Genomic DNA, 22188 nt, shown 5'->3' on the forward strand with positions numbered 1-22188 from the left:
ATGCTGTTCACATGCCTGCAGTTCTATGGCTGAAGTCATGCGGTGAATGTAGTGTAATTTTTCTGGTTGCGTCAGAATACATTTCAACACATAACATGTACGGTGGTTCCCGTACATGTTACGAGTGAACGGAGTAAGGATTGATAATGTTGTCTCTGTCTTGAGTCTGCGGATATGTACTTTATTTTTCTTTTAGAGCCGCTTATTTTTTTCCGATTTATTCTGTTCTGTAAACTTGTGCATTGATCTATACAATCAACATGGCGACCTGGCGAAGTGTAAATGTATTTTGTACAGAGAATGAAAGGATTCTGTCCGTGGATGTGGTTGTAGTCCTGTGAGGTTCTGAATGGACAGTAATGGCTTTCCTTGAGGCGTATCAAAGCAAAGAGTGTTTAAAAAGATTTTTTCCACGCAGTGCGATGATGACGATGGTATACATGAGTCGGCCTACGATGTCAGCCATTTAGGGTAACAACGGGTCAATACATTTTCACAGAAAATGTTGAATATATCTTTTTTTTTTTTTGGTCATTTTCTTTTCTTATAATTCGCGATAAAAGATCCGGCTGTATGAGCCACGACTTGTGGAAGAGCAGTTGAGTTCCTCCTGAACATCAAATGATTGGAAATCCACTGCAGATTGCCTCCCACATTGTAAATAACCCTGTTGCTCTTGATTGATTCATAAATCCCTGAGGTATTTGTTGGTGAGCTACAAATGGTTGGTTTCATAATCTGGGGTGTTTCTTCAAATTTATTTTTTCATTGACACTTCTCTTGGGCTGAGCTTGTCCATTTCGGAGTGAACCTTTGCCTGCTTAGGCCTAAAAAAAAAAAAGTTTGGTCAGTTGGGGTCATGGGTAGGTAGGTATTTTATTTTTTCCAGCGGCAGCGAATGATAGGTAGGTTGTTTTCATTTAGAAACGAGAACATTCGCTCATCCTTGTACAGAATGAAGAGGTGCTGTACCAAAACGTAATTATAGTTTGCATTAAAAAAGCTTCTTTTTTTTTTAAAGCTCATAAAATAATTTGGGTCGCACATAAATTGACAGGGTCGGTCGGAAACCGGAACCAAACAAAAAAATTTTTTAGGCCTTAGTTCCTTATTCTGGTTAATGGACACGGTAACCAGCCCATTAGCCAGAACAAGCATTAAGCAATCAAGTTATTCCTGGTTGTCCCTTTTATACTGCCCTATTGGGATGAGGGCTGATTTGTGGGTCTCGTTTTACGATGGTCCTGTATATGTACTGTGTATTGCAGAGATAAGACGGAGATCTAATCTTCAGAGTCAGACTAAGTCCTGTTCACAGGAATCTCTGGACCACTATAAAGTCAGGACAAAGGGGAGGGCTGTTCCATCGCAATGTTAGGTCCAGAATGTGGTTGTCCCTGTGTCTCACCATGGTATTAGCTATGCAGGGGGCAATGATAACCCTGCCAGGCATGTGTCTAGCAGATTATCCCCAAGCATATACCCCTCCCTCTCCCCCCCACCCAAAACCTCCAACTCCCAAAGATCTAAGGGTTGCAAATAGCCCTCTGGCCCAGCTGCTAAATCAGATTCAGTGGTCTGGAATCCGAATGCCTTTGGCACTCGGGGGACAACCGGGCAGGCATCTGAATCGCGCACTTGATCCATTGTCTTTTTCATCACACACCCCTCATGGTATGGATCAGAATTGTTTAGAAAGGGTACACCCAGGGCTTAAGCACACAGGCCTCGACGCGGAACAGCAGGAGGCCCTGGGAACCGCCAATGCTGGGTTAGAAAACTGGTTTGGTGAGTTCCCAGAGGGAGGCGAAGCACACGGGTGTCAGCTGCACCTGCAGCTCACTTTTCTCAGCGTATTAAACTCCAAATGGTCTGGCTCCTTCGTGGCCAGTGCATGTTTCAAATACTTCACAGCGCTGTGGCCTAAACCACTCCTGCCTCTCAACCACTCCTTCTGAAATAAGTGTTGTGTCAGCTTTTTCACCCACTGAATATGGTAGGGAGGCATATATTCAGGCCAGCTGACAATGAGTCAACAGAAGACATGACACGCGCACAAACATATCCACTTCAATGGAATGCGCGCACCGAACATTCCTCCAGCGTCGGCGTAGTAATCTTACGTTTGATCAACTCTGAGTCGGCCTAAATCGCCTTTGCGCATGTTTTTGTTTTTAAAAGTGAAATCTTATCTGGCATCTTCTTTTCTTTATCTTTTTAACGGAGCATTTTGTAAGTTTCCTTAATTTTCCTTGACTGTTAAAGTAGGCTAACCCCTGGGGCAAATTTGCATATTAACAGTTTTGTAGCTAGCAATAATACTTGCATTTTCATATCCATGTCAACCCTAAATTCCTTGTTTATCACCAACGTGTGTTTTAATTAAATATGTAGAAGTGGAAAGTGTCAATTAAAACTACTGGGCATTGAATGTAAAGGGCAAGTGTTTTTGTCTGCTGGACATTTTGTATCCCTTGACTTGGTGATTTTGTTGGACGTACAGGTCCTACCTTATGTCCAGCCATTCTCATACTCCCTCTAGTTCTGAAGCGGGGGATAGTGGGATATGCAAGCTCATCAGATTCCTTTCACTCGCCCAGAGTACAGAAGGGGAGGAGCGTTTGGTCGAGAGGGGGTAGGGGCTGAAGGGACAGTTGTTTTTGTATGGGGGGCAGCACATCATCATTTAAACGGACTGTTCTTCCCCCAGTCGTACCATAACCATAAACCTGAGTTGATGGAGTAACGGTGAGGGCTCAGGGGGGGGGGGGCAGGGGTGGTGGGTCGCACGTCGTCACAAAGGTGTGAGGCTATAAATAGCCCCTCAATAGTGGGGCGGGTGTCCAACTTGGAGGAAGGGCTGCTCTTTTACATGCCGGCCACTAAAACTGGAAAGGAGACACCCTGGTTGAACGGTTAACACTGGAGCCACTCAGGTGTCTGCCCGGTGTTTATGAGGGATTTCCTTCACCCTGTTTGCTGTCCTTGAACAGACAGTACAGTGAGAAACACACTGACAATTAAAATAGTACTCCTGACATTACGGTCACGAGGGATTAATCTTATGTCGAATCTTTTACCTAGTAGATTACATTTTTCTCGGCCAAGCAATCATTCTAACGTAGCCCTGAACTATTTTCACTTTCACTCTTTCCACACGATCCACTTCCTGTCTGCCCCCCGGTGTTCATTCAGTACCCAGTTCCTGATACTCATTTATGAACCAAAACCTCATCCATGATTTAGGAAGTTGCTAACGTACTTCGTCTCCCCCTCCCCTTCAGCAGAATGACTCTTTGGAGTGGGCCGACCTTCCGGAGGCGCCTGGAGGGCCCTACCTGTCTGAAGAGGAGGCCTTCTCCTGGCCGGGGCCCAAGACGGTGCGCCTGCGACGCACGGCCATGGGCTTCGGCTTCACCCTGCGCCACTTCATCGTCTACCCGCCCGAGTCGACCGTGCACCCTGCCTTCCTGGTAAGAGCGCCACCACCCCCTCACTCTCACCACCACCACCACCACCACCTCCTCCCCCACCACGATCACAGTCATCGCCGCTGTCCCACGTCGACACGCCTTGCCAACTTCTGTTTACTTAGCTCATTACTCACTTAGGAGGATAATGCTTGAGTTGAAAACACACGATGCATGGGTGTGAAATTCCACATCCCCAGGCAAGGAGGGCACCTAAGCATCTGTTTCCTTTCTCTCTCTGTTTCAGGAGGAGGACCACGGCCGACGAGGTAAGCAGAACCACAAAAGACAACCCTTTCTCCCCTCGCCCCGCCTCGTCTCCCTGCTGACTCAGCGCGCCGCCTTCTACTTGATATCGCCCTTTAAACCAACCAATCTTTTCTATTCGTTTTTTCCACCACTTCCTTATGCACCGCAGACAATGTCGCCGCTGTGTGTCCCTGGCCTTTTGTGGCGAACATGAAAAGGTTTGCTCGGTGGCATCGGTTTGTGTCCTGCGCCGACCTTCCCTTTTGTGCCCGTGTCACCGTGTTGTTCCCAGGTTGCTAGGGGAGCGGCCAGGGGAGTACAGGTGCAACGGGGCCCCAGAGAGAGCCGTCAGAAAGCCTTGTTTGGGTCTTCACTGTTTTAACTCTATTGTCCACCTGTGGGGGCTTGTATACCCAGAGCTCCGTCCCTTTTGAGGACCACATGATGTACGTTTTTTTGGGGTGTACTAGAGGGGTTAATGGCGGTACCCGAGTGTCGTATTCACAAATATCAAGACTCCCTTGAACAAAGTTACCTTTTGACGCATTCATCAGATTTCACAATTTGCCTTTTAGATTTTCTGCCACGTGTTTGGACTTGGAAAGCTAGGTTTGTTTTAGTATGCAGGCATAGTTGTTTGATTATGTTCCTTGTGCTATTAAAGTATTAAACGATATTTCTTTAAGATTTCCCTTTTTGGTTTTTAAACGCCACAGTAGCCAAACCACATTCTAACCACAGTTAATCCCGAGGAGGCCATCCAATCATGTTTGGTTTGCATTCGTAATGCCATGTTCAGTCCGGGCTGTACGTTTTCACAGGGTAATGCAGAAATAATAGTGTTGTAGACTTGGAGTCACGCATAAGTTCAAAACTGGTTAGCTTAGTGATACGGCGCATAAATGTTCCAGCAGGTCGCTCACAGGAATGTCTAATATTTAATTTGCGCAATCCCTTTTAAGAAGACGTGCGATTAATGATTAAACCGATCCACCCAAGGCGATAGCGTTTCTGCTTCAGACCTTTTCTCTTGCCTGTGTTGTTGACCCAAGGCCAATAGGCATGCAACCATAGATTAGCTTCAACATATCTACACGCGTTGCAAGGGATTATGGGTAAACGAGGCCTTGCGTAGTGACGACGGACGCACCTCATCATCCCCCTTGAGGACCGGCACACGTCAAAACGATTCTGAGCTCATGCAAGTCAGCGAGCACCATGTGCTCTGCATTGTGTATAAATCAGACCTGGGGGGGGGGGGCGCATATTGAATAATTCTGCTGGTTGTATAACGCTCGACAGAGAGACTAATTTACTTGTGCGCGGATGTGGGCTGGCGGGCTGCGAACACAAGCCTGATGCCGCCACTGCTCTGGAAGGAGCTCATTCGTCATATTGAATCAGAGTCAGCAGATTTCACAAGACAAGGCTTTTTTTTCCCACGACTCGCAGGAAACGGGCCGCACCTGAGCTTAAGGCACCGCTACCCCCTCTTTGTACATGTCACACTCTCCGTTCTCCGCTAGTGTTTGATGTTGTCCAGCTGTCCCGGCGCCACCACACACTCTGCTCTCCAGTACATATAGGTTTTTTTTTTGTGTCAACACGCTCCATCCACACACCCATTGTTCCCTGGACACCCGTTGACTAGGTAGTGAGGGAGGTGGGCTGACTCACTGGGGAGATTCCTCTGACATGGAACCATGAGAATGCCTTAGTCACTGGGCAGCCGTACGGCCTTTTAACTTAAAGGATCCCTTTATGAGGAACAAGTCTGGAGACTGAACCATTTCAGAGGGGTCTAATATTCCATGCTTGGTCTTTTTTGTGGGACTTCCTCCGGAAGGTTTCTTTCTTTGCTATACCTAGTTTAGGTTATTCTATACTTACTAAACCCATCTGGAAATTGATACGGTTGCTGCTTTTAGTTATAAAGTGTACACATCAATGACCCCCTCCGCCATAAGCATGTTAGCATGCAAACAGTTAATGATTTATTACACATCTAGGATATGAAAAGTTAAAGGTGGAGCGTTGCATGTGTTGCATCACATATATATCAGGTGAAGCCTTGAACAGCTTTTCCTATGTGGAATTTGCATGCTAGACATTCGTGTAGAGTCACATCAACTATCCAAAGGTTGCATGCATACATAAGCCAAAGCAATTTGTTGATGTGTGTGTCTATATATATATGCACTCCTTCATTCTGCCACTAGAGGGCACATGATATAATGCTTTGTTTGTGTGTGGAAGGGGACAGGACTCGTGTTGCAGTATTACGTAATGTCGCTCCCAACGATGTCACTGTGTAATACCATGCGTTTATGGGCGGGAAACAGCGGATGTCTGCTCAAATCGTTTGTCATGGCTGTTGTGTGCAGCACTAAATATCTGGGATTGAGTATGAGAGATGCATGTCAATTAAATCATTCACACCTCCAGACAATCGAAGAACGCTGCTGATAATCGCATGGATATAAATACGTTACATTCAGTATCCGTTCTTATGCTTTATGTTCCATGTTTGCATAATTACCTGAAAAGGTAGCGTTTCTTGCCGGATAAAAAACCAGTAATGCATTTAATAAAAACGTGCATCATGTGCGATTTGAAACGAGTAGAGCTTGACTGACTCATTGAGCCTAGAGCTGTTTTTCCGTTGGTGAGTGGGAGTTGTGCAGCTGAGCACACTATCACTGAGTCTCTCTCTCTCTCTCTCTCTCTCTCTCTCTCTCTCTCTCCCTCTCTCTTCCCTCACACACACACAACCATGCAGCTGCTAGGAAACCGGAGGAGCATGAGCAAACAGGTTTCCCTTCTCTTTGGTGGTATTCATCCACCTCCCATAATGCACACAATATCCCTCTATTTAGACTCCCTTTTTTTTTTCCTCCTCCCCGCGATTTAATTACCATTCCCATTCAAAACTGTGTGGGCCGACACAGGCCAAGAAGTCTGTTTATTATACCACGGTGTCGGTACAAACGGCGCTACACCTTTTGTGAAGCCGTCTTCGGGTTCTCCTATTAACCGTTAATTCATATTCACTCTATTTTGTCCGGCAGCCACTAGGGGATGTTGCGATTGTTTTTCTGGGCTTCTTTGATCTCCCACAATGTCTGAGTGGGATGGTATTTCGCACACACACCACGTCTGAGTCAGATGGTATTCTTCGTGTACCCGCCAACCGGATTCCACTAACTATAAACTTTGTCTTTCATCACGAAAAATGCCTTGTATATAGTTTTAGGGGAGAGGGTTAAGGGGTTCAGGCATGACAACCGTTAACAATAATTAACCAAGCTCGGATAAACAAAAAACTTGGATTGTAAACGGGGGGCTTCAAGCGGGTAGATTGTTTTCACCAAATGTCTCATGACTGCTGTTTTTAATTTGTTGTGTTTTTCGTCGCCAGGGCGACCGAGGAATAAGATAGAGCCAATGGACACCATCTTTGTGAAGCAAGTGAAAGAAGGCGGCCCGGGGCATGGAGCCGGGCTGTGCACAGGTAATGGTCTTCATCAATCTCCCCGCCGAGCCCCATTGGAGCGTGGCTACCCAGTCTATTATGAACCCGTCTAGCTGTTTGTTCCACGGCCACTGCGTAAGGCCTCGGGCATACTCCCCGCGGACAGCTGCGGTTCCATTCTCTGAAACGGTGGGCCTGGTGTCTGGCGTTCTCCCCTCATGCGTGTTGTTCACCCCCTTCTAGACTCCATGCAAGTCAGGGGGCTGTCGGTACCATAACGGTGTTTGCCAAGCGCCATAAAAATCAAGAAGCAGCATGAGCATATATGCATAGAAAGGGCTCTCCCAAGCGTTTGCCCCAGGAGTTAAACACCATTTGGCTGTCTTTTTTTATAATATTTCTATTGATAAATTATACAAGCGTTGGTAACGTTGGACGCCATCTCGCAACCTCAAGTCAAAACACGCGTCCCTTTTGTTATCTGGAGTGACTGCTGGCCTCGCGGACATGGGCCGAGGGCGTCATTATGTCACGGCGGCCCACCCGGACGCGGAAAAGTATGGATCCTGCTCTCAGCCTCCCGTGTCCCAGGGTATTTCTATTCTGTCCGTGAATGCCGATGTCCCATTGGCGTCATGTGACCGACTGCAGCCCATTTGATCTCACGCAGACTATACCCTCGTTTTGACTGCCAAAGCCACACTTCCTGGACTACTTGTTCCACATTAAAGCTGACAAGGAAACGGGTCATACATGGGTAGTTGATGCAATGTGGTGTTTTTTTCTCAACAGGAGACCGGTTAGTGAAGGTCAACGGCGCTAGTATCCTCGGAAAGACCTACTCCGAGGTCATCGCCTTAATCCAAGACAGGCGAGTTTGATTTACATTTGAGTCATTTATATAATTACTTGTTACTTGCTCTTTTTCTGTTCTCTAATCACACACAGACAGACAGACAGACGGACCCAAGACAATCGATTTGATCTTTTTAGCTGTTAAGATCTTCTTTGCATTGTCCCTGACAAATAAATAAATACTGATGCGATACCCTTTTCTTGGTTTCCCCATACAGTGGTTCCTTTCTTGAACTCTGTGTGATGCCAAAAGACGAAGACATACTGCAGCTGGTAAGTTCCTCTTCACTGCCCTCCGGTCCGCTAAGATTTCACTTCCCGCCCTCGCTTGCCCGCTGAAGACAAGGGGGGGGTCTGTCTCTCCCTCCTGCACTGTAGTGATTGCCACTATGCATGTGATTGGGTGTCAGAGTGATGCTCCAGTTGTGTGTGTGTGTGTGTGTGTGTGTGTGTGTGTGTGTGTGTGTGTGTGTGTGTGTGTGTGTGTGTGTGTGTGTGTGTGTGTGTGTGTGTGTGTGTGTGTGTGTGTGTGTGTGTGTGTGTGTGTGTGTGCGCACGCCCTGTCGGGCAACAGTTGAAAGAGGCAGGCTGTGGTCCTGTCCCATCAGAGCTGTATCTGGGACTCCTAACCAGGCCACTCCGTAGCTACCCTTCCTGGTCCTTATCTGATGGCCTGATTGGGACACCGCAGTGTGGCTTCTTCCCAACAAAGAAATATGCTTACTTTTGTTCAGTCTTGCAGATCTATTGTTACTTCTCCTTTTTGTTTTTTGGGAGGTCACGGGAAAGGGTTTTGATATCTCAGGAAGTAGAACTTATGGTTAATAGCCATACAGCATTTAGCGTGTGCCCATGTCTAGTTCGGCCTCCCTCTCTATCCTATGTTTGTGTCTGGTGGGCTGTTATAATGAGGTCTGCTCTGTAGGATTAGCATGGAGGCAGTTAGGCTGAGCCGCCGAGAGGGCAGTGATGCTGAAACGGTTAACTTTCTTTGAACTACTGTTGTCTGAAGGTTTGCCCTCATGTTCCTGGCTGTGTTTTTTTTCTTTTGCAATACTAATACTATGTTTTAACATGTAAGTCCCATGGAATGAATGATATCGCAGTCTACTCTCCAGACACATTGTCGCCGTTTTCTGATTTGAATTCAAACTAAGCTTCCTCGAAACTGCCACAATAACGCCTGCATGTCTGCAATAGCTACAGGCACGTATATTGTATGGAATACACATGAACCATTCATGCAACCATGGCATTTATGATTTTGGAGCGTGGCTTATAAACCTACTATATATATATGTGCTATCTGTGCACAGCTATACACAATCCCTGATTGCTCCGCCCCGTATTGGATGCTTTCCCTGGGCTTTTTATGATCTGACAGGCTATTTATAATGAGTGATATTATGACAGACATGGACCCATTTGCTTTGCCAAAACACTTCCCCTGTGTGCCCTTTTATGGCCTCTGTGCATCGCCATAATTGACATGATAAATAATTGAATTCCTCATCTGGGAACATGCTCTGCATGAAGCGGCTTGGATAATACTCGTCAGGAAGGAAAAATCAATATGTCATGTAATTACAATCAAGTTCTCTCCCTCAAGTATTGCCGGTAAACCGCTGGTGGGCATTTTATGCATGAGCGTTTGTTGACTTAATTATTATATACTGCTATTATGTAAGTGATTTCACTATCTGAATCTAAGATTTAAAGTACATGCCTCTACTTGCCTCTTAGTAATCTCCCCTTTATGGCAGGGACGAGCCCTTTGCCCACCCATATTACTCACTTCCTCTGACCAGCTTCCCGTCTCTGCATGACTGATCTCCTATTGGCTTCTACGTCTCACTCTATCCCACTGGCTCCTCCCCCTCCTCCAGCATTCATTCTCAAGCCGAACAGTCCCAGTCATCTGTTGCTCTAGCAACCACAGGAAACACAGAGTTAGCCGGGCATCGGTAATGTGCCAACCGCCCATAATTATCCTATTAAAAGATAAAAGCAGACGGTACAGTCCACCAGGGAGGATTATCACAACCGCTAGCTGGCTCAACTCGCACCGTAAGAGGCGCAGGCAGCGCACACACACCGACTGCCTTAGAGACAGGCAGCAGTTGCTTAGCGAAGGCACCGGGGGTTGTGAGTGGAGAGAGAGAGAGAGAGGGAGAGAGAGAGAGAGGGAGGGAGAGAGAGAGTGAGTGTGAGCGGACGGGGGGGGGGGGAGGGGGAGGTGAGCTGGAAAGGCAGAAGGAAATAACCGGGGGAAAAACAGAGGGAAGAGAAAGTGGAAATGAACGGCTGATAACCAGCCACAGTCAGCTGTTGGTGCTGTCTTTTGAACAGGTTGACGCTAACCGAGAAGGAGAGGCAAGGTAGGAGTGTGTGGTGGTGGTGGTGGGGGGGGGGGGGGGGCTGCTATGTCTGCATCTGAACTGAATTCATAATCAGCAGCTTGCGCCTCTGTCATGTGAGTAACAGCCAAGGGAGGGAGCGAGCGAGAGAGGGAGAGACTGGAGGCAGCTTGCTCACTGAGCACGGCGTTTTTTGGCGGCAGACGGATATACGCGGGAGATGGAGACTTGAACGGCCGTAATGGGTGGCAGGCTTCTGCTCCTGCCTCTTCCCCAGACCGCCACGGGCAGGTGGCATCGCTAGCGTGGACTTCCCCACCCACCCCACCCACTGTCACATCGCCCAACGTCTCCTCGGCCGCCCCTCCGTGTGGCTCTCCTGCAGCGCCGGTGTATTTATTGTCGTGCTCGAAGACCCAGGCCAAGCCATGCCCCTTTCACACTTTACCATTCCTCCGTCGGTCCCTTCTGATTCCTCCGATGTGTGTCGTTTTTTTCCCCCCTCCGCCCGCCTCTGCGCTGTAGCCTTCCCTATCTGCCCTGCTCTCTCACGGCTCTTGTTTTTCTCTCTCGCCCTACCGGTAGCCCGTCTCTCAGGGAACCTCTGAACTGGTAAGCAAAAAAAAAAAAAAACGACTGGCTCGGTAGCCACTTGATGTCCTTATTTGTTGCATCTGTCATGCATGCCGTGATTGTTTTGGGCTCCTGTTTTCTGTATTTCTTTTATTGCCCGGGGTGTTAGCTGAGGTCTAGAGGGCTGCAACCTAGATTTAAACGCGGAATCGTCGCTGTCATACTGATTATAACATGATGCCTGTGCCAATGGTCGCTGTACAGTGACCGCAGTACCTGTTGGCTTCGAGAGTGAACCGCGTCCCAGCTGGAAGCTCAAGCTGGCCTCGCCCCGTTTTTCATCCAGCGTGCCAAAGCGAATTAGGGAGATAAAAGCCAGTGACCTCTGAACTTCAGCGGTACCGCCGTGCTTACAAAGGGCGGGACATGAGCGGGCACAGATTACCGTGGCACGGACCAGGCATTGTGTAACGCCCGGTGACGACTTACGAGAGAGGATTTGACACGGAGTAGTAGGGTCAGAGTCCATTTGGATTTCGATGTGAAGCCAAGAGAAAATATGTAATCGCAATGATTTCAGCCACGTTGTGGCATAGTTGACACATGACAATGTCAAAGCGGTGAGGTTGTAAAATTATAACAAACCATGGGTAGATGAACAACACATTGATGTTTGGGAGGTTGCCATTATCATGGGCTACCTCTTCAAGGTCCATTTTAAGGATTGGTTTGAAAACAAATCCTATCCACAGCTGTCATGCCTGTTTTTACTGCCGTAGGTAAAAAAGGATCACAGCAGGGATTATAACGCAATTGTTGTAGTGTTTTGTTTGATTTTTAAGTCCTTTGATACCATCCTGCTAGCTTCACGGTGGCAATTTCATGGGGAAAGGCTTACATGTTCTTACTGTCAATAGGACGCAGTGTGTCTTATGGAATAATACCCAATGCATTGCCAGAAACACTAAGAAAAGGGAACAGCTGAATAACATTGACACCGATGAACTACCAAACGCCTCCACATGCGCGTTGCGAGCACTGCCCACACACGCATGCACACAGCACCAGCACTGGAAGTCCAGGGTCTGAGTCCCGCTCCCAGCAGCTCTTGTCTCCATGTTAAATATCACACATCACTGCAAATGTGGCTCCAAGTGTTGCCCTTCTGACGAGCTTCATCTTCTCCCATTTCTCCCCTCTAGGCCTATTGCCAGGATGCCTACCAGCGTAGTCACAACCCGTACAGCGGGAATGCCTGTCACATACCAGAGCCCCCCCCTCTATGCTACCCCCGAGTAGACTGTAAGCCTCCGGCCATGGCCCAGGCCACGGACGCGCCCCCCCCGTCCGGGCAGGCGTGCAGGGGCTCCGTGGCGACCTCGGACCTCGGGTACCGCAAGGAGATCACGGTGCCGCCGTCGCCGCCGCGCGCCCCCTACCCAAAGAGCCAGCTGGCGGTGAGCCTGCGCAACGACGGCCTGAGGACCGTCGTGGTGCCCCCCGACGTGGCCCCCGCGGGCCGCATGGGCCCCTCGCACAGGATGGACTACGCGGACCCCGCCTTCCTCCGGGCCCGGCCCCGGTCGGTCTCCCAGTACCCGGCGCCGCGCAAGGCGGACGTCTACCCCGGGGGGCCCGGCCTGGCGCCCTACGGCCTGGCGCCGCCGCCCCACTTCCCCAACAACCACCAGAACATAGACTGGCGCACGTACCAGACCTACCGGGAGTACATCGACAACAAGGGCATCCACACGCACGCCAGCCGCACCATCCAGGAGCGGCTGGACAGCCTGCGCGCCGGCGGCCACAACTCCTTCGGCACGGCGCAGCACGCGCCCCCCGCGGGCTGGGTGCCCAAGGGGGTCCGCCGGCGGAGCACCTCGCACGAACGCTCCTACCACGGGCCTCCGCCGCGCTTCCAGGTGCCCCCGCGCAGCGCTTCCCAGGACCGCATGTGCGGCGCCGAGAGGGCGGCGCAGGCCCGCCACTGGCCGCCCCGCAGCGTGTCCCAGGACGGCCTGGCGCTCAAGGCGCGCTCGCGCTCCACGGACTACGTGGAGGCGGGGGAGCCGGCGTGGCCCGCAGAGCGGCGGGGCGGTGGCGGCGGCGGCGGCTACGGCCGGCCGGACCAGGGCGCGAGGCCCAGCCGGCAGGCCCTCCCCAGGCAGGCCTCGCTCTACCGGCCCTCGGCGGCGTACGGCGCGGGCAACATGCGGGGGCCCCCGAACCCGGCGCACTACGCTCAGGGGCCCGAGGCCCTCCAGACCCGCTCCTCGCCCATGCTCGCCGAGCGGTCCTCGCATCCGGGGCCGTCCGGGCCCCTCGCCGACCAAAGAGCCAAAGCCAACCTCGCGGGACCGTTCCCCCAGCAGGGCCGCTCGCGGGCCGAGACCCTCCACGCCGCCGCCGCCGCCGGGTCGGGCCGCGAGGCCACGGCGCTGGGCTACCGGCCGTCGTCGTACTCGGCCCCCCAGCAGCGGCCCCAGAGGCCCAGCATCCTGAAGACGGGGCCCCCCCTGCCGCCGCCGCCCCACCACCACCCCCAGAGCCACATGAACGGCGGGCGGAGCCCCGCGGAGGGCGGGGTGGTCCTCCGGGAGAAGCCCCCCTGCGGGAAGACGCCCAGCCCGCTGCGCCACCCCTCCTACATCCTGGCGGTGAACGACGACGGGGACCCGGCGGCGGGCGTGGCGGCGTGCTGGCTGCCCAACGACACGCGGCGGGAGATCCACATGCGGCGGCTGGACGAGCAGCGGCAGGCCTCCTGCTCCAGCAACCTGGACGAGTCGCTGGACGCCATCCCCTTCATCGGTAAGGGGGTTGTCACGGCAACAGCGGCGGTGGCCCGCGCCTCCTCCTTCGTAGTAGTAGCGCCGTGGCTCCGGTGCTACGGAGCTCGTTTTAGCGAGTGTGTATTTTTAGCTTTAGTCTTGTTGTTTTACTAATGCGGTGTGAGTCTGTAGGGCATTTTGGTGAAAAATGCATCAGTCGTCCACAAACATGCATAATGTAGTGTAATTGTAGCCGATTTCTAGTAAGCCTTTATTTATAGCTCTAAAATGTTTATAATGCAGTGCATATTTTATAGCTCATTTGGGAGAAATGTGAAACTTTCCGTTGTGAGGTACACGCGCACACACACACACACACACACGCACACGCACACACACGTGTAAATATCTTATGAGCAGTCATGTATGAAGGCAGGGCCCTTGTGCGGCTGCGCTTTGAGGGCAGATGTGTGAAAACATTACACTGCAGGTAAGGAGGAACTGGGTCGGCGGCTGTGACATCATCGCCGCCTCATACTGTGTCCCGCCGGGGGGGGGGGGGGGGGGGAGTTGGTCTGAGTCGCATACATCCAGGGTTATATTTAGACGCTGTCAACACCTCCGGCATGATTCATCAATGTGGGTTTGTGATTGATAACTCTGGAGACTTCACCGATGTTATTATGTGGTGTTAATTATATGCTACTTGCTATTTTTCTTTCTTTTCGGTCTGTAATTATCGTCCCTTGATTATACTAGTCAAAAAAACGTGGGTTGTTGGTTTCCAAAGCGGTTGTCGATGACCGTGTAGTCTCATTGGAGAATTATATTATAAACGTTGTTTACAATATGTTCCAAAAAAGTCTTCTCAAAACATCCGGCCCTAGACAATCGTCCAATAGGAGGAAAGAAAATGGAGTAAGTCCCGCCCTCTCAGTCCAACCCGTGTGGTCGTCCTCTACGTTGGTCTATCCTACCACGTGTTGTGGGGGGTAGTAGGAGACGTCGGTGAGCAGATCCACGGCCCAGGTGCACACAAAGCGTGCGGTGACAGCGGTGCTGCTGCCCCACACTCCGACCCTCACACACACACACACACACACACACACACACCCCCACACACCCCATCTCCAGCACCACCACTCTGGGCCCCGTGCCCGGGACCCTGGAGAACAGAGCTCCGATTGACCAGGCCTCCGGGTCCCCATCAATGAGTCACTTGAATGGCCGCTGGTCTTGGCACCGTGTCGTGTGAGGTCAGCCCGAGTTCCCATGGCCCCGGATGGCAGCCTCCGATTGGTCAGATCGCCGTGCCCTAGCCTAGGCGACACCACGGGTCACTTTCTATATTTTTTTCTCGTTCGGTTAACAAGACATATTTTTTTCCGTCGGTTGGAATGCGGCCATGTTTTGCTTTGCTCAGTGAGGAATCAGGGGGCTTGACCGAGGCGGTGGGCGAGCCCGAGTTTGCTGTGTCATTCCAAGATTCAGACGTGGGATGACGGCCGCGGGGGGGCGTTTATCCGGTAGCCGACATTTGGTAGTTTAGGCGTCGTGCAAAAAACCTCTCGCTGGCACCTCTCCACGCCGGGGCCAGGGTGGTGGGCTGGCTGGCGGTGGCCGATTGAAGGCACCCGCGGTTAGATGAGGCCCTGGACAGGGGAGCCTGTGTCCCCGGCCGCTGTGCCATGCTGCTGGTGGAGAGGCCGGGCCGCCGGCAGAGCCCCTGGCTGTGGTGGCTGTGGTCGGACCAGGTGGCCTGGTGCAGCGTCTGCGACGACTGTGAGTGTCAGTATCTGCAGCTGGAGGAACCCGGTACGTCTCAACCGCGCCGATGCATCTGCCATGAGGGGTTGACGCCTTAATCTAGTAGTCCGGGAAAATAGATTTAAAAAAAAAGCATGTTTATTTTTATTTTTATTGTGTATATTCTAACACGGAGTGTCCCAATAGGTAACCCGTTTTGCTGACTTTTATACTACATTTGTAAATATGTGACCGGCATCCCACTCAGTGGAGATGACCAGCGAGAGATCAGACGCAGGCCATGTTCACAGTTTGTGTGCGTCATGTTGTTTTGCCTTGGGCCCGGCCTGCACCCTCTGGTGTCAGTGGTCGAGATGGAGTGGTGTGACTTCGGTTGTTGGACTAGATAAAAGTTAGAAAGTTGTGGACGCACCTGCGCTGTGGAATCCGAGTGGGGTTGGCGCGTGATCTCCCATTGTGCTCTGCTCACACCCCCTCTTCCTCATATGCTCTGTTTCAAGGCTTCCCAGGCTGAAAGTAGGACATTTGCTTTTAAATTTAGCTCCCAGAGCCCCCAAGGCTGTAGAGAGCAGCTCTGCACTCTTGAGCTCTTCAGGCACCGCCGTGCCAAGAGTGGGCGGTGTCGGAGAGCAGAGAACTTCCTCTCTCCCTCGCACTCTCTCCTACAGAGCATGTCAGCACAGGATCCGTCGTCCTGATGGGGGCTGCGTGATTTGTGTGGCGCCGTCGCCAGCCCTGCGGGGCCGCATGTCCAGGGCGTTATCCCTTAATAGCGCTGTGGACAGCACAGTAGCTGATTATGGGCAAAGCATCAAAACCCTGACCCAATTCACAGGGCTGGGTTGCGGTCGGCCATGCAGCTGTTGTGTCTGTGCCCTAAGCTGTGAGCCATCCGCCGTGAGCCCTGTGCCATAACGTGATGTCACGCGCCGTGTGATTCACAGACGAGGCGGCCAGCCCCAGCGTCGACCGCGAGGTCACTTCCATCCCTGCTGCGGCGGTGATATCGGTGGCCCCGGCCCAGGCCACCGCGCCACCAAGCCCGGCCACGCCGTCGCCTCTCATTCGACGCCAGCTGTCACATGACCAAGGTAAGAGCTGTTTTGGAGATCGGTGGCCCGTGTGGCAGCGACCACAGGAGGGCTGAAACGGTGAGTCGATTCAACAACGAGTCGGTCGACAGACTGATTGATTAATCGTGTAAGTCGCTTATCAATTACTGACAATGAACATCTGCTGCTTATTGTTGCGGTTGGGTTCAAATATTTGGTTCATGGATCATTGCTAAAGGAATATTTGGGTTATTCTTGGCTGCTTGCCAGATAAAGTAAGCACATTTGAGACACTTGACACTCAAAGCTCTTTTTGGCAATTGCTATTATTAATAAATATTTTATAGACAAAATGATAAATTGATCCATCGAGAAAATATTCATAAGATTGACCGACTGAAAATGATCATTATTACTGCAGTCCTACACCGCCCTCAATGGTACGTTGTGAGGCATACAGCTGGCTTTACTCTCCTGAAGAGAGACCTCCTTTGGCAGAAATCCAATCTCTTTCTATGATGCAACACCAAAGATCAATATACATTATCCTGCGCCCAGTTGCTGCTATGCATCTCAAGCTAGTTGTTTAATCCCTGCTCCTCAGTCTTAACCTCGCTCCGTACCGCTCGGCATGGGAAGGTCAACTGCTTATCTCCCTCCCTGGGGACCTGTGCATGCCCTCGGTTGGAGGCAGTCATGCAGAATTCATATCTCCGTAGTGGTCTCCGCTGGCAGTCCCAGTTGTTGACTTTGCGCACAAGCCAAACCCGGGACAATCCTATTAACTGGCTGACACCATAAGACACGGGCTGGATGCTCGGAACGCAAACGGCTCTGCGCATTACTTTCACTGCCTGCATTCTCATTTACCCCACGGTCATACGAACGTGTGTGTGTGTGTGTGTGTTTAATGTGTGCTTAATGTGTGACCTTTTTCCAGAGTCCCTCAGAAATGCCCTGCTGGAGTCCGACGCCGCCGGTAAGACGGAGCGCTCCAAGTCTTATGACGAGGGCCTGGACAACTACCGGGAAGAGCGTGGACGGTGAGTGTCCCGGGGGATCTAATCACGGGATCTCATTGGTCCGCACGGAAGCCGGTCTGATGTAATCTGGCGTAACCACATTTTGCTTATTTACCTCCTCCCTCCCTCCCTCCCTCCCTCCCTTTCTCCCTCCCTCTCCTCCCGTTCAGCCGCGCCTCCGGGAAACACATGCCTAGCTACCGGGGCCTGAGGAAGGTGAGTGTCTTCAGCTATGAAGGGTGGACTGATAAAGTTTATTTTTTCTGATTAGAATGCACCGTTTGGAGGTCATGGCGGTTTGGAGGTTGAATCCTAAGTTGTGTTTCCAGGAAGCGTTTCTTTGCAAAGACTCGTATTCGTTTGATGATTAGATATCTTCATCGGCTTCCTGGAAACAATGTCGGTGTCCTCATGCTCTGTGTTTCACCCGTTCTGCGGGGGCTTGGTTCGCGACGTCGCCTCATCCCGGCTGTGCCTCCACTTGCAGACTCTGGACGGTCACAAGTCGGACGACTCGAGCTCGCGGCGGGACTCCTCGTCCGACGTCTTCCCCGACTCTTCCAAAGAAGGCTGGCTCAACCTGCGGCAGCTGCTCACCGATAAAAGCAAGGTGCGTGCACGGCCGCGCCGACCACCGCGCCGCCGACGCATAAACGCCTCATCAACCCGTCCTCCACACACCTCCGTCCGGGGAGTAACCCTCCCTTCTCTCTTCCTGCGTGGGCGTAGCGCGTCGGCGGCGGGATGAAGTCGTGGAAGCAGACGTACGGCGTGCTGCGCGGCCACTCCCTCACGCTGTACAAGGACAAGAAGGAGGGGCTGTCCCACGCCTCCTCGCAGTCGGACGAGGACCTGCAGCCCATCTGCGTCAAGGCCTGCCTGATCGACATCTCCTACAGCGACACCAAGCGCAAGAACGTGCTGCGGCTCACCACGTCGGACTGCGAGTACCTCTTCCAGGCGGAGGGCCGGGACGACATGCTCTCTTGGATCCGGGTCATCCAGGAGAGCAGCAACCTGGACCAAGAGGTGGGGTTCTGGCGGGGGGTGCACTGACTAGACCGTATCACGACCGTGCGAACTTCGATCAGGGGACATTGTCTTTAACTCTTTGTTCCCCGGGTCACTGTTGGCCACGTTGGTTTGGATTTGGTCTACACGATTTAATTCCTTCATACCAGACCTACCCAGTGTTTCGATATACCATATTTGGTTTGTTTTTATTGACTGATGGTTTACATAGCCTGTTAGACCAGAACGCAGCGTGAGTCGATTACCCTGTCACTCGTATTGCTTCACGCCTGCCACATTGTCGACTTGTCTGATTGATCACACTGCAACGTTTCAGAACACGTCTTTCACAAGCCAGGACCTGATCAGCAGAAAGATCAAGGAATACAACACCATGATGAGGTACGGAGAAGCCGCCGCCGCCCCCTAGTGTCCAGCCACAGCACCGCACCTCCACACTGACAGACCCCCACTGTGTTCCTCTGATTGACGTTTGATTGACACCTGTTGCAGCGCACCCAGCAGCCGATCGGAGCCCTCCCCCAAGGCGTCCCGCCAGTCCCTCAGCCTCAAGCAGGCCTTCCTGGGGCCCAAAGGAGAGGGCAAGGGCCACAGCCCCCACTCGCCCAAAACAGGGGACGACAGAAGATCTGCTAGGGGTAAGGGGCACGCTCACACACCTGGTATTGTAGAGAGGGAGAGAGGGGGGTCCTCTGAGCGGACTAACTCGGATCGTGTGTTCCCCCGCCACTCCAGATGACTCCAGCCCTCCGCGGGACCGGGCCAGCTGGAAGATGGGCATCCCGGGCCTCATGAGGAAGCCCTTCGAGAAGAAGCCGCCCGCCGGCGCCTCGTTCGGGGTGCGGCTGGACGACTGCCCCCCCGCCATCTCCAACAGGGTGAGTGAGCGGTCGCGCCGTTACGATCGTTAACGGGGGGGCGAGTGCTGGTTTGTTTTTGTTTTATGTGGAAAAAAATCGCATACATCTGCACTTTGTGTGTTTCCGCGGTAGCAGCCTCTAGTGGCCTGAGTCGGAGCTACGCTTATAGCTGTATCGTTTTCAGGTGGTTGCTGTTTTCTGAGGTTTTTCCCTCGGCGGGGGTTTAAGTAGACCACAGTAAAACGATTTACAGAGTCATATTCCCACGATGGATTGTACTTTCTAATGGAGTAAATCGTTTTGTTTGTTTTTCCTAAGTGAATGTAGAAAGCATCCAACTCCCGAGAGAATCACTCCACAGCTGCAGTGTTGGTTAACCTCTTGATGTCCTCATCCATTGACCCTGTTGTGTGTGTTTGTGTGTGTGTGTGTGTGTGTGTAGTTTGTGCCCCTGATCGTGGAGGTGTGCTGTAAGGTGGTGGAGGAGCGGGGCCTAGAGTACACGGGGATCTACAGGGTCCCCGGGAACAACGCTGCCATCTCCAACATGCAGGAGGAGCTCAACAGCAAGGGCATGAACGACATCGATGTTGAGGAGGACGTGAGTTTCACACATGCACGCACATGTATGCATGCAGGCACAGTGTCCCATTTAGTCAGAAATATTATGGACAATATTGTAGTCTTCAAAATACACAATATTTTCTTCTCACTCTTCTTTCTCTTATTTTTTTCTTTCTTCATTTTAGAAATGGCGGGACCTCAATGTTATCAGTAGTCTGCTGAAATCCTTCTTCCGGAAACTTCCAGAACCTCTGTTTACAAATGGTGGGGCGCTGTCGATTCTCGGAAAACATGGACAATCGACAATTTAACCAACATAACGTCATCTTATTGGTGTTTTGCCGGTGCGTCTGTATGTGAACCTGACCCGTTTCTACTTATTCTTCCCACAACCCGTAACAGAAAAATATGCAGACTTCATCGAGGCGAACCGAGCGGAAGAAGCGGTGGAGCGGTTAAAAGAGCTGAAGAGGCTGGTAGGTGGACCAGAACCGGCAGCAGCCCCCCTCATTACCTCGCTCTCCCCCTAAAGGACTAACACCGGCTCCCCCCTCTCTAGATCTACGAGCTGCCCGAGCACCACTACGAGACTCTCAAGTATCTCCTCCTCCACTTAAAGAAGGTCGCGGAAAACTGTGAGACCAACAAGGTAGGAACGATGTCGTCACTGCCCCGGGTTGGCTGACAAACCGCACGGTTTCTAGTTCGATCCCCGGGGCTTACTAGCCGAGTGTCGCGGTGTCCCTGAGCAAGGCAATCTAACCCCAACTGCTCCCGACGAGCTGGCTGTCGCCCTGCATGGCTGCCACCGCCGTCGATGGGTGAATGTGTGCATGAACGGGTTTATGTAAGGCAATGTTGTAAAGCACTTCTGGCGGGCCACGGGTTATACAAAATGCAGTCAATTTACCATTTACCGTGCCCACCGCTACTACTACTCTGGCGCTGGGACAAAACGTTCAGTCAAAAGGAGACATTGATAAGGTTTACGTATCCCCACGTTTAAACACCGTCTCTGAACCCCCCCTGTGGTTGCCCCCCCCGTCCAGATGGAGCCCCGTAACCTGGCCATCGTGTTCGGGCCCACGTTGGTGCGCACCTCGGAGGACAACATGACCAACATGGTGAACCACATGCCCGACCAGTGTAAGATCGTGGAGAACCTCATCCAGCAGTGCGACTGGTTCTTCAGCCAGGAGGCCACGGATGAACCCGACGTACGTATGCCCCGCCGCTCCCCCACGAGTCGAGACCAGCGGTCAAACCTCATGCACGGACGACACGCACTCGGCGTCGCCGATCGGTTCAAAGTCGTGCTTTTGGTGTTGAATGACATCGCTCGGCATCAGTACGAGCCAATGAGAACCCGCGGTTGGATTGATCTGTGTGTCATCACAAACTTGAGTTGCATCCACAAGCAAAGTTTCTTTTTAGTGTTTTGTTCACTTGAGTGGTCCTTCCTTCACCACACACCACCTTTCTCCGAGGTGCTCTCCTCATGCCCTCCTTGTATTAAGTCGTTCCCGTGTGTTCCGCCTTAGACCTCGGCGGACCAGGAGAGCACGGTGCAGTCCCAGCCCGTGCCCAACATCGACCACCTGCTGTCCAACATCGGCCGTACGGCGGCCTCGCCCGGGGAGGTCTCAGGTACGTCCCCCACCCCCAGGGCGTGGCTCTGGAGCGATGAGCGTAGAGACATTACACGCCAGCCACACATGCATTAACCTCGCAGTTCTATAGACATGCTTTTTTGTTTTTCATGAATGTGTGCTTGCTAATAATAATAATAATAATAATAATGATGATAATGTTAGTGAGCTGCTGTCATGTTCTTAACATGCATTTGAGACTGGCTTTTGCTTCGATCACGGGCAGTGTTTTCCTAATGAATTAGTTGCACCATTTGGAACAATTGATCAAATTAATTTGCAGTACGTCAGGCATACGATTCTTCTTTTTAATTTGACTTCAATTTGTTGATTTTGATTTATTATTTGGTACTTTATTTATTTGTTTTCCCCACCACCCTTCATATTTCTGTTCCATTTCCTGGCTCCAGACTACTCTTCCTCTTGTCTTAGCCTATACTTTTCCTTGCGTTGAGAAAAGAAGACGACTCTGTTTCTTTCAGTTCTTTTCTTCCC

General features: G+C 51.6%; 1 protein-coding gene across 3 annotated transcripts in view; it reads left to right on the forward strand.

Moving 5' to 3' along the window:
• Positions 1-22188, forward strand: part of arhgap21b (Rho GTPase activating protein 21b) — a 34107-nt gene that overhangs the window by 4829 nt on the left and 7090 nt on the right. For 2 of the 3 annotated variants that reach the window (XM_056596321.1, XM_056596320.1), the window contains exons 3-22: positions 3285-3473; positions 3718-3739; positions 7138-7230; positions 7984-8062; positions 8265-8319; positions 12179-13787; positions 16459-16605; positions 17507-17609; positions 17759-17804; positions 18076-18198; positions 18318-18617; positions 18937-19001; positions 19113-19258; positions 19356-19498; positions 19923-20081; positions 20230-20308; positions 20447-20520; positions 20604-20693; positions 21094-21261; positions 21586-21691. In XM_056596321.1, the coding sequence (XP_056452296.1) occupies positions 3285-3473; positions 3718-3739; positions 7138-7230; positions 7984-8062; positions 8265-8319; positions 12179-13787; positions 16459-16605; positions 17507-17609; positions 17759-17804; positions 18076-18198; positions 18318-18617; positions 18937-19001; positions 19113-19258; positions 19356-19498; positions 19923-20081; positions 20230-20308; positions 20447-20520; positions 20604-20693; positions 21094-21261; positions 21586-21691 (3796 nt within the window). The remainder of the gene's footprint in view (positions 1-3284; positions 3474-3717; positions 3740-7137; positions 7231-7983; positions 8063-8264; positions 8320-12178; positions 13788-16458; positions 16606-17506; positions 17610-17758; positions 17805-18075; positions 18199-18317; positions 18618-18936; positions 19002-19112; positions 19259-19355; positions 19499-19922; positions 20082-20229; positions 20309-20446; positions 20521-20603; positions 20694-21093; positions 21262-21585; positions 21692-22188) is intronic. The other variant, XM_056596322.1, reaches the window with a different exon arrangement.

The sequence above is a fragment of the Gadus chalcogrammus genome, chromosome 8, assembly GCF_026213295.1.
Source record: "Gadus chalcogrammus isolate NIFS_2021 chromosome 8, NIFS_Gcha_1.0, whole genome shotgun sequence".
Classification (NCBI taxonomy): domain Eukaryota; kingdom Metazoa; phylum Chordata; class Actinopteri; order Gadiformes; family Gadidae; genus Gadus; species Gadus chalcogrammus.